Source organism: Candida jiufengensis (genome assembly GCF_024610255.1).
Source record: "Candida jiufengensis strain CBS 10846 chromosome Unknown scaffold1, whole genome shotgun sequence".
Classification (NCBI taxonomy): domain Eukaryota; kingdom Fungi; phylum Ascomycota; class Pichiomycetes; order Serinales; family Debaryomycetaceae; genus Lodderomyces; species Lodderomyces jiufengensis.
The window spans coordinates 2,137,071-2,152,092 of NW_026261562.1; the positions used below are offsets into that span (position 1 = coordinate 2,137,071).

A 15,022-nucleotide genomic window follows, 5' to 3' on the forward strand; every position below is an offset into this window, starting at 1 on the left:
ATAATTAAGACCAACAATTTAAAATTTTGACTTATCATCTGGTAGCTAAATGTAAAATCACATGAGAATCACGATACCTTTAAATTTATACTATATTATTCATTCAATTCAACAATCAGAACTAGTTTAGACGAAGAGTTGAATTAATGAATACTTATAATTGATTGTCTAAATAACCGCTTCGATTTTCTTGTTTTTACGGGTCCATTCTCACTATTCTGGACCAATTTTCCCCAAATATAATAATTGTNAATTTTTTTTTTTTTTTTTTTCTAAATTTTGTATCAAAATTTTTCAACATTTTTTTATAAACACTTTTTATAAAAATTTAAAATTTTAAAGACAACGTTTCTTTTAATAAACCTTTATTTTTATTTTTTTTTTCATATAATTTATTTAATTGAATTCAATTCTACTTTTTTTTTTAAATAGATTTCAATTTTTATTAATTTACTATAAGTTCAATTAGTACTAATTACAACTACTATTACAACAATGTCAGGTAAAGAAACTTTTTTATTCACTTCAGAATCAGTTGGTGAAGGTCATCCAGATAAAATTTGTGATCAAGTATCAGATGCTATTTTAGATGCTTGTTTAGCTGTTGATCCATTATCCAAAGTTGCTTGTGAAACTGCTGCTAAAACTGGTATGATTATGGTTTTTGGTGAAATTACAACAAAAGCTCAATTAGATTATCAAAAAATTATTAGAGATACTATTAAACATATTGGTTATGATCATTCAGAAAAAGGTTTTGATTTTAGTACTTGTAACGTATTAGTTGCAATTGAACAACAATCACCAGATATTGCTCAAGGTTTACATTATGAAAAAGCTTTAGAAGAATTAGGTGCAGGTGATCAAGGTATTATGTTTGGTTATGCTACTGATGAAACTGATGAAAAATTACCATTAACTATTTTATTAGCTCATAAATTAAATGCTGCATTAGCTAGTGCAAGAAGATCCGGAGCTTTACCATGGTTAAGACCAGATACTAAAACACAAGTTACTGTTGAATATGAAAAAGATGGTGGTGCAGTTATTCCAAAAAGAGTTGATACTGTTGTTATTTCAACTCAACATTCAGATGATATTTCAACTGAAAAATTAAGAAGTGAAATCATTGATCATATTGTTAAAAAAGTTATTCCAGAACGTTTATTAGATGATAAAACTGTTTATCACATCCAACCATCAGGTAGATTCGTTATTGGTGGACCACAAGGTGATGCTGGTTTAACTGGTAGAAAAATTATTGTTGATACTTATGGTGGTTGGGGAGCTCATGGAGGTGGTGCATTCTCAGGTAAAGATTTCTCAAAAGTTGATAGATCAGCTGCTTATGCTGCTAGATGGGTTGCAAAATCTTTAGTTAATGCAGGATTAGCAAGAAGAGCATTAGTTCAATTTTCATATGCTATTGGTGTTGCTGAACCATTATCAATTTATGTTGATACTTATGGTACCTCAAAGTATTCATCAGATGAATTAGTTGAAATTATTAAAAACAATTTTGATTTAAGACCAGGTGTCATTGTCAAAGAATTAGATTTAGCTAGACCAATTTATTTCAAAACTGCTTCTTATGGTCATTTCACTAATCAAGAAAATCCATGGGAACAACCAAAAAAATTAAAATTTTAAATTTATTAATTTTACAAGTGAGAAAGTTTTCTACTAGATTAATTATTCCTCATAAATTAGACTAAACATTCTAATATTAGACTTAACAAAAATCAAATTAGAAACCTAAACATTTAAAGTTAATTAAACACCATTTTAATTTAAACCAACCATACATTTACAACAAAAAAACATTCATGAACTTTACGTAAAAAATTTCAACAAATTTTTTCATTTTATTTCTTTAATTTAGTTTTTTTATATATTTAAAATTTATTTATAGATTAGGGTCCTCAACGGATTGGGAAAATTACATAGCATTAATAAAAATGTACAAAAAAAAAAATATAGAAAATAGATTTAAATGTAGTTATTATGATGCTATATTTTTTCTTCATAGCCATACATTCTCGTTACTCGACAATAGTTAAGTAGCTATCGATGCACGAGACATAGCTAGACGATTAAATTGTTGATACTTTTTATGTTTTTATAGTATTGAAAAAATGGATGTGTAAAAAGAAAAAAACCCGTCATTTTGAAATAAAACGGTCCTATCCTTTTTTAAATTTTGCATAAAACCTAAATTCTCAATTAAAAAAAAAAGTAAATAATGATCAACCTAGTATGTAATTCAGTATTTTGTCAATTGCAAATTATGACTACAATAATTATAATTCTCAATTACGCAGACTAATCACAAGAATAGAGTTTCCTCTTATGAGGATTAGATCTCGTACAACTAGTAGTCTCAAGTAACCCCATCAACTAAGAATCAGTTGAAAATCTTTTCGTTAACGTTTTAAAACAATTAAGAAAACTGACAGCTTTTTCCAAAAACTAGATCTTATAATAATAATTTACGAGACAATAACTATTGTAGAACTGAAAATTTTTTTATGTCAAATATATTAAAAAATATATTTGTTTTACTTTTAATACACAAAGTAATCAATAAAAAATATTGTTCGTTAGCCTTTTTATTTTAATTGGTATAAAAATAGTAATTAATATATTAAAAACCTTGTTTTACCGTACCAAAATTTTGCAACCATTTTTTATTATATGTTTTATAAATAATTAAAGATTTACTATATGCAAGATTTATTAATTGTTTTTTTTTTTTTTTTCGTTTAATTTTTTCATCATAAAAAAAACACAAAATTAAAAATTGTAGTGTGATTACCATAAACGTGGGTTTCATTTNATTTTTTTTTTTTTTTTTTCGTTTAATTTTTTCATCATAAAAAAAACACAAAATTAAAAATTGTAGTGTGATTACCATAAACGTGGGTTTCATTTTTTAATTATAAATAATTTATTTGGACTAAGAATCAAAATTTTAAAACACAACTAAAAATTGAAATTTTAATCCCTTTGGAAAAAATAATAAAATTTATTACTAAAATTTTGTAAAATAAATAGTATCGTTTATGATCAACCAGGCGTATGATGAAATACGTAATTTCTGATATATGTCATCAATTGACACGAACAATTCAATTAATGAATATCAATTTGAAAAGCTTTTCTTGATTAAAAAAAGTTTTAGATTAGAATTAGCATCGTGTGGGAACTTTATAGACAATTTATTTTTAATAATCTCTCTTTTCAATTGCTCGTTATATTTAATATATTAATATATACAAACTTTCGTATAAATGAAATAATTTAACCCCCCTTGAATTTCATACCAGTAAAAAATAACTTAGCAGATATATTATAAATTAAGCTTTAAACTTTGTTATAGTATAATAAGATGTTCAAATTTTAAGTTTTTATTTTTATTTTATTTTTTAATTAAAAAATAAAAATCGTTTAAATTTATGCATAAAATATAAAATAATACTTTTTAATAAATAATGCATAATTTTGTTTATTGTTTATCAGGCCCACGTTTTTCAAAAGGCTAGTGCAAATTTATTTTTTATTTTTTCTTTTTTTTCTTTCTGCAGATATTTTAATTTTAATAGAGGAAACAAACCAAAATCGATCTTCAGTGAAAAAAAGTTTTGCCGTAGGATTGTATTGAATCTAGTTTACTATTTAACCTTTTAGAACTAGTCAAAAAGAAAAGAAATAAAAGGTCAATTGAGTTGCCATTTAATTGACAATTGTATTTTCGATCGGACGTCTGTTTTATTACTTTGAAATAATCAAAATTGAAATGGTAGCTACAACTTGAAGTGGTTGCAAAATTTCAGAAATATAATACATCAAATATCCAGACATATTATTTACCAACAAACTTCTAATTATTCTTGTACCCTGTATTTTTAATGTTCATTCATATTTGTTCTTTTGCATTTGACAGATTAATCTCGTAAGTTTAATATTCTTGGTAAAAATTCATTTAAACGAAATCGTTGACAAGACTTTTTTTTAGGAGATATACAAAATACAATGCTACATCCGTCCCTGACAAGAGATTTTTCTCAATTGATCTCCTTTTAAACTTAACAAAACAAGCTTTTTATGCAAAGATCTTTTATTAATAGTTTGACAGGATAAGAAATTTTTTAATGTTTTTTAACTTAAACGGTTCGGTGATATATCTATTTCCCATTTATCTTCTTTAATGGTAAAATAGATATTTATTTAATTGGTGATAGTTAACAAAATAAATAACGAAAAGGTGGAATCAAATTTTATATAAGCTCCACCTTAAGAGAATTAAAGTTTAGTAATTTTTGAGTTGAAAATTATTGTTTGAAACTAAAATAATTGGTTAAGAATTTTTCAAAAATTTTAAAAAGTATATTTGAGTTGTCAACCAAAAGATCTTTTACTGAAAAAGTGAAAATGAAATGGAATTTGAGTAAATAATTATGATTCCATACACTCCCGATTACTAACATGTGGGCAAAACAGATAACTTCTTCCTATTTTGTATTGAAATCTGATACTTTTTTGAATTAATACTAATGAGTTATTCATTTCTTTTTGATAATTTTTTTTTCTTAATTCCATAAACTCTTAAATTGACAAAAATGTATAAAAATAAGATACCAAGGGTGAAAAAAACTAAATAAATGGAAAAGTGCGAGCTCAAAACAATTATGTTTAACAAATTAAAATTAAAACAATTGATTTGTTTTGAAATTAGGCTTAATGCCAATCTATTTAATGGCCCGTCATAATAATATAATCTTTAAAGAACAATAGTTGATTTGAAAGAAGATTTCAATACCTCTTCTTGTTATATTTATTATAAGCTTTAAAATAAAAAAAAGAAAGTTTTAACCCACGATGATGATTTATGTATGAAAAGTGAATTTAAGTGAAAAAAACAGAGATTGAGAATTAAAAAATTGATATGCATATTTAGTACATTATACATTAAAAATTTTTTGGTTTTGAGTAAGATGCAATTTAATTACTTATACTAGTATTTGTCAATTGAACTTGTGATCAATACAGGCGTTTTAAACATTAAATTTATCTAACGAAAACGTGAGCTTTGATATTTATCTTCAATTGAACTTAGTAATAATCCTACAACCTTATGAACCTTAATTAACAAATCCCTTTGAACTTTCTAATCTAAACATTTCTGAGGTGAGATATTCAATTTCAGTTTAAAATTTAGCTCAATTTAAAAAATTTTTCATTTCATTCTATGATACAAACTTTTTATCTATTTGAAATTTTAACTTTTAGTATTAAAAATTTATATTTTTAATGTTCTTATATAGAATTAAAATTTGACACAAAATAATATGCACAGTAGATTAAATTAAAAAACTATAATTTTTTTTTTTTTTTTTTTTTTTTTTTTTTTTTTTTTTTNTTTTATTTTATTTTTTTAATATAGCTTGATAAACGCCTAATATTAATATTAATATTATATTACAATTAAATAAAAAAAAATATAACAATATATCTACTAATTTTTTATATTCTTAATAATATATACATTAAATCTTCATCAACTAATTTAAGAATTTATATAAATTAAGATGGAAATCTTTATGTAAATTAATTTTACAGTCTTCTCTTTTATATTCTTCTTTTATTTTTCACTTCATTGTTTAATTTCATTCAATCTTATATTAATTAATACCTTACTACTTTAAGAAAATTAAATTAAAGAGCAATGTCAACTAATCCAGAAATTGAACATCAAATTGCTACCGAAGTTAAACAAACTGGTGGTAAAACCGCTTTCAAAGATTATATTGGAAAATATGCTCATATTGAAGATCCATTAGAAAGAAGAAGATTAGCTTTAGAAGATATTGATAAATCGGGATTTGGATGGACTCAAGTTAAAATGATTATGATTGCAGGTGTTGGTTTTATGACCGATTCTTATGATATTTTCGCTATTAATTTATCAGTTAATATGTTACAATATGTTTATTGGTCAAAAGGTGCTATGCCAAATTCAACTACCACTTTAATTAAAGTTGCAACTTCAGTTGGTACTGTTATTGGTCAAGTCGGTTTTGGTGTTATGGCTGATAAAGTTGGTCGTAAAAAAATTTATGGTTTAGAATTAATTGTTATGATTTGTGCTACTATTGCTCAATGTTTTATTGGATCATCACCAGCTATAAATTTCGTTGCTTTATTTTCTACTTTACGTATTATTATGGGTATTGGTATTGGTGGTGATTATCCATTATCTTCAATTATTTCATCAGAATTCTCAACTACTAAATGGAGAGGTGCTATTATGGCAGCTGTTTTCTCAAATCAAGGTATTGGTCAAATTTTTGCTGGTATTGTTGCCATGATTTGTGTTGCCGGTTACAAAAATGATTTAATCGATATAAAAGATGGTCCAGCTTGTCATGCTTCTAGAAAATGTGTTAAAGCAGCTGATCAAATGTGGAGAATCATTATTGGTTTCGGTTGTGTCCCAGGTTGTATTGCTTTGTACTATAGATTAACTATTGCCGAATCACCAAGATATTCATTAGATATTGATGAACATGGTGATGTTCAAAAAGTCGCTGATGCTGAAGCTGTTATCGATGAAAAAGCTGGATTAATTAACCCTCCAAAAGCTTCATTTGTTGATTTCTGGAGACATTTCGGTCAATGGAGATATGGTAAAATCTTACTTGGTACTGCTGGTTCATGGTTCATGTTAGATGTTGCCTTTTATGGTTTAGGTCTTAATACCACTACTATTTTACAAGTTATTGGTTACGCAAGTAAAGAAAATATTTACAAAAAATTATATGATTCATGTGCTGGTAATTTAATTTTAGTTTGTGCAGGTTCATTACCAGGTTATTGGGTTTCAGTTGCTACTATTGATACTTTAGGTAGAAAAACTATTCAATTAGGTGGTTTCATCTTATTAACTATTATCTTATGTATCATGGGTTTCGGTTATCACAAAATTCATGAAAAAGGTGTTTTTGGTTTATTCGTTATTGCTCAATTTTTCCAAAATTTCGGACCAAACACAACTACATTCATTATTCCAGGTGAAGTTTTCCCAACTAGATATAGATCAACTGCTCATGGTTTATCAGCTGCTTCAGGTAAAGTTGGTGCCATTATTGCTCAAACTTGTATTGGTACTTTAATTAATCATAATTGTGGTTCAGATCCAAAAAATCAAGGTTGTTTCTTACCTCACGTTTTAGAAATTTTCGCTTTATTCATGTTGATTGGTATTTTCACTACTTTATTAGTTCCAGAAACTAAAAGACAAACTTTAGAACATATTTGTGAAAAACATCATGATGAAGTTGATACTACCAAATTAGTTAGAGATAGATATGCTACTCAAGAAGAATCATATGATTCAGATGTTAAACAATAGATTGCTTAATGTCATATCATCATTCATTCATATAAAAATTAAAGATTTAAAAAATTTTCATAAATATTTTGAATAATTTTTTTCTTCTTTTGGCTAACATTCCTTAATTATTTAATATTTTTTATTTAGTTCCATTATTTTATACATTTTTTTGCAAATTTGTTAATTTTTCATAGTTTTTTTAATTAGATAGATACTTTCGTTGAAGTTGTCAACAAAATATTAGGGTTTTCATATAACTACCATTTATTTCTTATTGTAGTATTTTAAAGATTATTTTTCTACTACTATTAAGTGTTTCAGGTCGTGATGTCACACCTAAAATGTTTAAAAGAGTTGTCTATAGTTGCAGTATATCATGAGACTATGTAAATAATTGTTAGTCAATCATATCGCTATACCTTTTTCAATCATTTTTGCTCGAGTTGCTCACTGTTGATTGTTAATTCAACTACTAATATCTTCTACTTAATTAATCCTACTAAATTTGGTTTATCGCACAGAAAAAACCAAATTCTACTGTGTTAGAAATTGAAAAATAAAAGTCTAAATTTGAAATCACCAACTAAATTTACAGTTACAAGCATTAAATTGTCAAATAAATGCTGAAAGTATACTTTACATCATCAAAATTTAAATCATATATCCCAGACTGGATACTATTGGTAATATCAACAATATTATTTTTCCAAGTATTTGAATTCTTGAAACCTTTTAATAGACAATTTTTTATTAATGATCCAAAACTACTACATCCTTTCGCTACTGTTGAAAGAGTAACAGATAATCAACTATATTTGTATTCAACTATTATACCTGCTATAATAATAATCGCTGTATCTACATTACTTAAAGCTCAAAATAAATTTAAGTCAACTACATCAAATGTCACATTTGAATATTTCCATTTTTTACAAATTTCATTACTTGGGTTATTTTTGAGTGTGTTTTTAGTTTCCATATTAACTGATATTCTAAAAGTGTGGATAGGTAACCCTAGGCCAGATTTTATAGCAAGATGTGGTCCAAAACCCGGGACACCAATAAATACTATGGTTGATGTTGTTGATGTATGTACTTCTCCTTTAGGTGAGATTTATTTATTAGATGGAATGAAATCAACTCCCTCTGGACACTCATCTATGAGTTTTGCAGGGTTGGGGTTTTTATCACTATGGTTGATTGATTTGTTCACAAATTTGAACCTCAATAACATTAATAATAATAATGACAGAAAGACAAAGAACGAGCAATTAGTTTATAGAATCATTTGTTTTTTACCGTTAATTTTAGCAAGTTATATTGCATTAAGTAGAACTCAAGATTATAGACATCATTTTTTTGATATTTTATTTGGTGGTTTGTTAGGTTTAATCTTTGGCTATGTGATTTATAAAAAATACTTTGGTTTGAATGGTAATTACTATAATGATATTCAAAAAAATAATCAGAATATAATTATTAGTGGTAATAACATCAATAATAATAATGAGGCATTTGGATATGTATAATGTAAGTAGATTAGAATTAATAGATTAATTTAATATGGGGTTTAATTTTCTTATCTCACAAGTTAACAAATATATTTAAAAGTATAAAAATACGATTACCTGAAGCGCATAGGCTTAAAACAATTTATGCAGACCTTTATATTGGAATCAACTATGATAATCAACATAATGAACAATTAAATTAACTAAAATCATAGGGAACGTGGTCAAACGAAACCCCAATATATTGGTTAGTTGCTTGCATATGAATATCTTTTACACTTTAAAAATTTAAAAGTTTTAATATGTGAAACCAATAGAATTTATAAGATTAAATACTAAACTCATTAACTCTCAATCGTATTTATCTTAACTTGCTCAAAGAGCGTTTAATATTGTATTACTTTCATTTGAATAAATTATATATACTAAAGTAAATACATTTATTGCAATTGCAAATTAGTAACCTCTCCCCTTTAAAAAACTTTAAATTTTATCTATTTTACAAATTAATTGCGATAAAGTCCAGATTAGAAAAGGGTTCTGATTCATGTCTCCCTCAGAAATCGGAAACATCCACTGCAACCGATCTGAACAAAGAGCTAGATGATTGCAGGAAAATTTAGATTATTTGATGAACCATATAATGTAACAATTAGAATGAGCAATTTACACTGCACTCTTTTAACATTCAACATCAGGCTTAGTAATTTAATGAAACTTTTTGTAATGGGACGATTCAAATTGTGAATAGAGGTAGTATACAAATCTTACAAATCAACTCCTTTTTAAAAGATATGAAGAAATTCTATGGAGCAATCGAATTAAGACTCATTGAGACTTGTACATGATCTAGTACTAATTGTTTGTATAGCCGGACGAAACAGTATTTCTAATAAATTTTACACAAGAATTAAACAATCTTACGAGAACAATTCTAAAATAATCATCTCTATTCCAATATATTAAGAGCTAGTTAGATGAGATGTTGGATATTAGTGAATATTAAATATTTAATGTAGGACTAAACTCCGAAAATTTTAGGGTTCTCTTAAGTCCATTCCTAATAACTAAGTTCATGAATTTGCAATTATAGAGAGAAACTTAACGGTTAATATAAGTTAGTGTTTTCCTCGGGAGAAGCAGTATTGCGTTATACAAATTATCCGTTTTATTCAAGAACCTTGAGATTTTTCGAATATAATTAATAATAGTATAGAACTTTATATAAATTCTGCAGCTTAGTTTACCATTGAAGATATACATTATCGTAACAATGTTCCCACAAAACGATGCAACTATGATTTATTCGGAGGACAAAATAAGTTTGACGAGGATTTATGCTAAACGGAATTGTTCTAAGAAGAAAAATACAAATTGTACGGATATTGATCTCTCATGGTCGATGTGTAAAGATCGATTGATAACACAAATATAAGAAATTAAGATACTAAATAATTGTTATACAATTATATAAACTAGTAGCTCTTACATTTACTTGAAGTTTACTTGATTGATTTTTATTTATGTACTAATAGTTAATCTCTCTACTTTTTGTTAAAAACGTCAGTATAAACTATTGAGTAAGATACGCATAGTATCTCAATCGATCTTTAGATTAATTTTGACGAGTAACAAAATTATTTTTTTTTGTGTAATGATCGGAGACTTATAAATTCTCCATAAAAATTATTTAATTACAATCCACAAATTCAAATTGAATAAAATCAAAAGATTTTTATACAAATCTATTATTATTATTCTTTTACCTTAGATTAACCATAAGTCGAGTTATTTTTTGGAATGAATTGGAGCTCAATTAAAATCTGGGAAATTCCTCGAGAATTCTTTATTCCCACTATTATAAGATTTTTAATACGTCATACATAAAATAAAATCAAAAAGTAGAAAAAACTTTAGTAGTAGTGTGACCTTTTTACTATTTCATTTCGTTCAATATTGGAGAAAAGCCTTTGAATAAGATTTAAAAAACTGCATGATCATAGCTTTCTGATGATTAGAGTTATAAAACTTCATAGTGATAAAGTTGTTGATATACCTTAAATTTATTCAATAGTATACAATTACAATTACAATTTCTTTTTATTTTCTATTTCATTTTTTAACGGCAAAAATGGATTTTAAATTATATGGAGTTAAAAGTTTAATGTGTAAATGAAATTTATATTCTGGAAGGGTTCTTTTTTTAATTAAATCAAATTTATTCTAATTTTCCACTAACCGTAGGCAAAGTAAATTAATTAGTTTAAACTTAATCACTTAAAAAATAAGGGCTTATCTTATAAGATCAATTAGATAAGAAAACTTGACATTTATAGCCATTAAAAGAATTTTGTTTAATTTGATTCGTTAACCAATCTTATATACCTTGTTGATACTAAGGTATCAATTCTTATAAAATGAATATTACTATTAATAATTAGTAAATAAAACATTTACGAATTAGAAAATTAATTTTACTTTTCCTTTGATTTATTTTATTTATTTTTATTATTGTGTTATTATTATTATTATTTATTTATTTACCCTTCTAATTTTTATATATAAATTTTTCTTTATTGTCAAAAAATTTTTTTATATATATTTATACTTTAAATCATTTTCTTTCAACATTAATATCATCATTTTTTTATTCAAATTTACATCATTATATTTTCATTTCACTATTTTGATTTGATTTAAAGAAGATATAAAATTTTATTCGAAATTCAATATAAACTTCCCTGTTAATGCCAAGTTATTTATTTACCTGAAATAAAGTTTAAATATTATTATTTTTTATATATTATATGAATACAAACAAACAATTATAATATTTCAAAGATTTATATAATATTTCATTTACAACAGTGATTGAAATTTCATTTTGAATTGAACCTATATATAATCATCAACATAATCAATAATAAATCAAAAAAATAAAAATTTGATTGTCCCCTTCACTTCACTACGTAAACAATCTTTTCATTAATTCATTATTTTTACTCACACGATCATTAAATCTCCATTTTAAAATTAGATTATCAATTTTTGCAACACAATTTCTTTTATTAAATTATAATTAACAATATATAAGTATAAGCATTTGCATCGGATTTTTTATATAATAGCATAATATATATTCATATCATTCAATCATGGATATACTACAAAATATTTTGAAACCTTTTTTATTTATATATCAATTTTTCAAAAGAATATTTTATTCAGGTTTAAATCAAAGATCGATACTCAAGTTAGTTCTAAATTTTTCAATAAATTTTAGTCCTATATTCATATGGTTATTAATTTTTAAGAATGCTGGATTAATTCCTCACGAAATAAGACCAAATATTCATGTATCATTACCTTATTATGTTGATCAATATATGTTTCATACAATAATTGGTAGTATATTGACTATAATATTATTAATTCCTACAACCATTTTATTATATTTTGGAGTTTTCAAATTGAAGGATACAAAATTACAAGTATTTGACCAAAATATTGAATATAAACCAATCACGAATAATAATTTAAAAAGAGAATCTAATGAAGAAGAACAATATAATTTATCATCATCATCTTCATCATCTGCATCATCATTTGATATAGAACTAGATTCATTAGATCAACAATACTCCGATGAAGAAGAATATAATGGAGAACAACAAGAAGAAAAAATTCAAGATTATTTAAAAAATATAGAATTATCATCAATTAAAAATTTCCAAGATAGTCCATATTTTCAAGATTTAACATTCTTCAAAACTTTAAACATAAACAAAGTTAATAATATGGCAACTGAAGTAAATAAAAAAATATTAAAGTACAATATAACATCACCATCAAAATCCTGGCTTATGGCACCATCATTTTTACTAGTAAGTTCATGGTTCATATTAAATTTTGATTATTGGTTAAAAGATCCTATAAAAACATGGAAAGATATATTAGCTTGGACATCTTATGTATTAGGTCATATAACAGTTCCTATAATTACAGCAGTTTATCTTTATGTATTTCATGCACCAGGTATATTAAAAAGTTATGGAATTGCAATGGGTTTACAAAATATTTGTGGAGTTTTAACTCATTTATTATTTCCATGTGCTCCACCATGGTTTATTCATTTATATGGACTTGATTCACCAGCAGATTATGATATGCCAGGTTATGCAGCAGGATTAATTAGAGTTGATATTGCTTTGGGAACTCATTTAAATTCAAAAGGATTTCATGCTTCACCTATTGTATTTGGGGCTGTACCTTCATTACATTCAGCAATGGCAGTTATGACTTTTTATTTCATATCATTTTATTCAAAATATATTGTATTAAAAATTCTTGCATTATCATTTGTCATTTTACAGTGGTGGGCAACTATATATTTAGATCATCATTGGAGATTAGATTTATTTGTTGGGTTAATTTATGCAACTATTTGGTTTTCAATAATTTATAAATTCTTTTTGGTGAAGTATAATAAAAATTATATAAAACTGAGATTAACTTATAAATTTGAAAATGGTGGTAGTACAATGGGTATGAGAGTTTTTAGGAATACAAGTTTACAATGGTTTTTCGATCCACTATGTTAATTTTTTGATTTTTTGAGTTATGCTAAACTGATAGAAACTTTTCAATTTTTTATTCATAATGTAAGAAACTACATAATGTATGTAATGTTCATAAAATTTAATGCTAATGTCATATTAAAATTACTCTTTGGTAGAATTTCTAAGTAATTGAATGTAGTAGTGTTAGAGAAGCAGCGAGTAAAACTTCTTTGCAACCAATTTAGTATTCTGCAACCTTAAATTTCAAAGCTTTTTTACATTGATTTGCATTTAAGCACTACATATCATTACTCAAGAAATGCTAGTTATATATAATAGACACATTAAAAGAACTGTCAATTACCTTTGGCACAGCTTGGGACATTTAATCTAGTCCTTTTTCGTCTTTAGATTCGAAAAATTCTTCCCTACCGTATTAAATATTACGCGACAAAATAAACTTAAAAAGAAATTTTAAAAAAAAGAAATTTTAAAACTTGAGGCTGTGCCAAAATTCTTTTTTCGTAATTTTTATTCGCCAGGTCGTGTGAAGTGTAACATATTATATAATTTTTAAAACACCAATAAATATAATAAAATGTATATTGAATGTTAAATAATAGGGCATTTGATACGCGTTTTGGTCTATACCCCTTTTTTGAACTATCAACTTGAAACAAAAAATTTATTATTATTGAATTTAAACAAAGTGGTAATTATGGTACAGCCTTGTTTTGAATTTGATTAGACTATCTCATAAATTTCATAATAGTTAAGAACCCTTTTCGATCAAAACTTTAATTTTTAATCAGATCTTTTTAATTTAGCCGCTCCCCCACTTTCATTTTTGACATATACAGATGAATAAAAAAATGTAATAGAAATGTATTAATATCGACTATATGATTACTGATATTAATACATTACTCGATAAACTGTATTCAATAACTGTTGTTATTATACTAGAGAAAACAAAACTTTCACAATTTCATCTGAACATTTAGTCAACACTAAAATACTTTTAAATATTCAATGTACCTTACTTTTGAAAATGAAAAATTTTTCTCAACCTTTTTTTGTGCTTTAAATCGAAAAGAGCAAAAAGAATATGAATGTAGAATACACAAACATCGAAGTAACCTCGAGATGAATCTATATTGTATAATTAAATTTTTTTTTATTCGTCAAAACTTATTCACTTATCTTATGTTTGCGCATTAAATTCTTTATATGTTTTATTTTATTGTTAAAGTTGAATTTTTAATAGCATCGACAATTAAACGTTTTACATCATATATACGTTTTATTCAATTTATACTTTCAAGATCTTAAACGTATTGGTCAATTACCTTATATTTTTCATTTCGTGATCATCACAATTTCAGTTACAATAGAATATTTATTTGAATCATTTTTGTTTTGTAAAAAAAAAATAATATAAGCCATGTCTCGACTAAACGCAAACTCCAGATTTTTCGAAATTTCTGGAGAAATTAAAAATTTTGACTGGAGTTTACTTTATATTCTTATATTATAGATTGCTATTATCTCGAAGTCAT

General features: G+C 25.2%; 4 protein-coding genes across 4 annotated transcripts; all 4 read left to right on the forward strand. All coding sequences in view use genetic code 12, as the record gives it.

Annotated features, from left to right (window-relative positions):
* Window positions 1–495: 495 nt before the first annotated feature.
* SAM2 (methionine adenosyltransferase) lies at window positions 496–1,650 on the forward strand (the record flags this gene model as incomplete). The annotated part of the gene is made up of 1 exon (XM_051765408.1): window positions 496–1,650. The coding sequence occupies one exon, from the start codon at window positions 496–498 to the stop codon at window positions 1,648–1,650; it is 1,155 nt and encodes a 384-aa protein (XP_051618725.1).
* A 4,075-nt stretch (window positions 1,651–5,725) lies between these two features.
* On the forward strand, window positions 5,726–7,411 carry PHO84 (phosphate transporter; the record flags this gene model as incomplete). Its single annotated transcript, XM_051765409.1, has 1 exon — window positions 5,726–7,411. One exon carries the CDS (start codon window positions 5,726–5,728, stop codon window positions 7,409–7,411), a length of 1,686 nt encoding a protein of 561 aa, XP_051618726.1.
* Window positions 7,412–8,013: 602 nt separating this feature from the next.
* On the forward strand, window positions 8,014–8,922 carry DPP1 (Dpp1p; the record flags this gene model as incomplete). The annotated part of the gene is made up of 1 exon (XM_051765410.1): window positions 8,014–8,922. One exon carries the CDS (start codon window positions 8,014–8,016, stop codon window positions 8,920–8,922), a length of 909 nt encoding a protein of 302 aa, XP_051618727.1.
* A 3,137-nt stretch (window positions 8,923–12,059) lies between these two features.
* On the forward strand, window positions 12,060–13,505 carry IPT1 (inositolphosphotransferase; the record flags this gene model as incomplete). The annotated part of the gene is made up of 1 exon (XM_051765411.1): window positions 12,060–13,505. The coding sequence occupies one exon, from the start codon at window positions 12,060–12,062 to the stop codon at window positions 13,503–13,505; it is 1,446 nt and encodes a 481-aa protein (XP_051618728.1).
* Window positions 13,506–15,022: the final 1,517 nt, after the last annotated feature.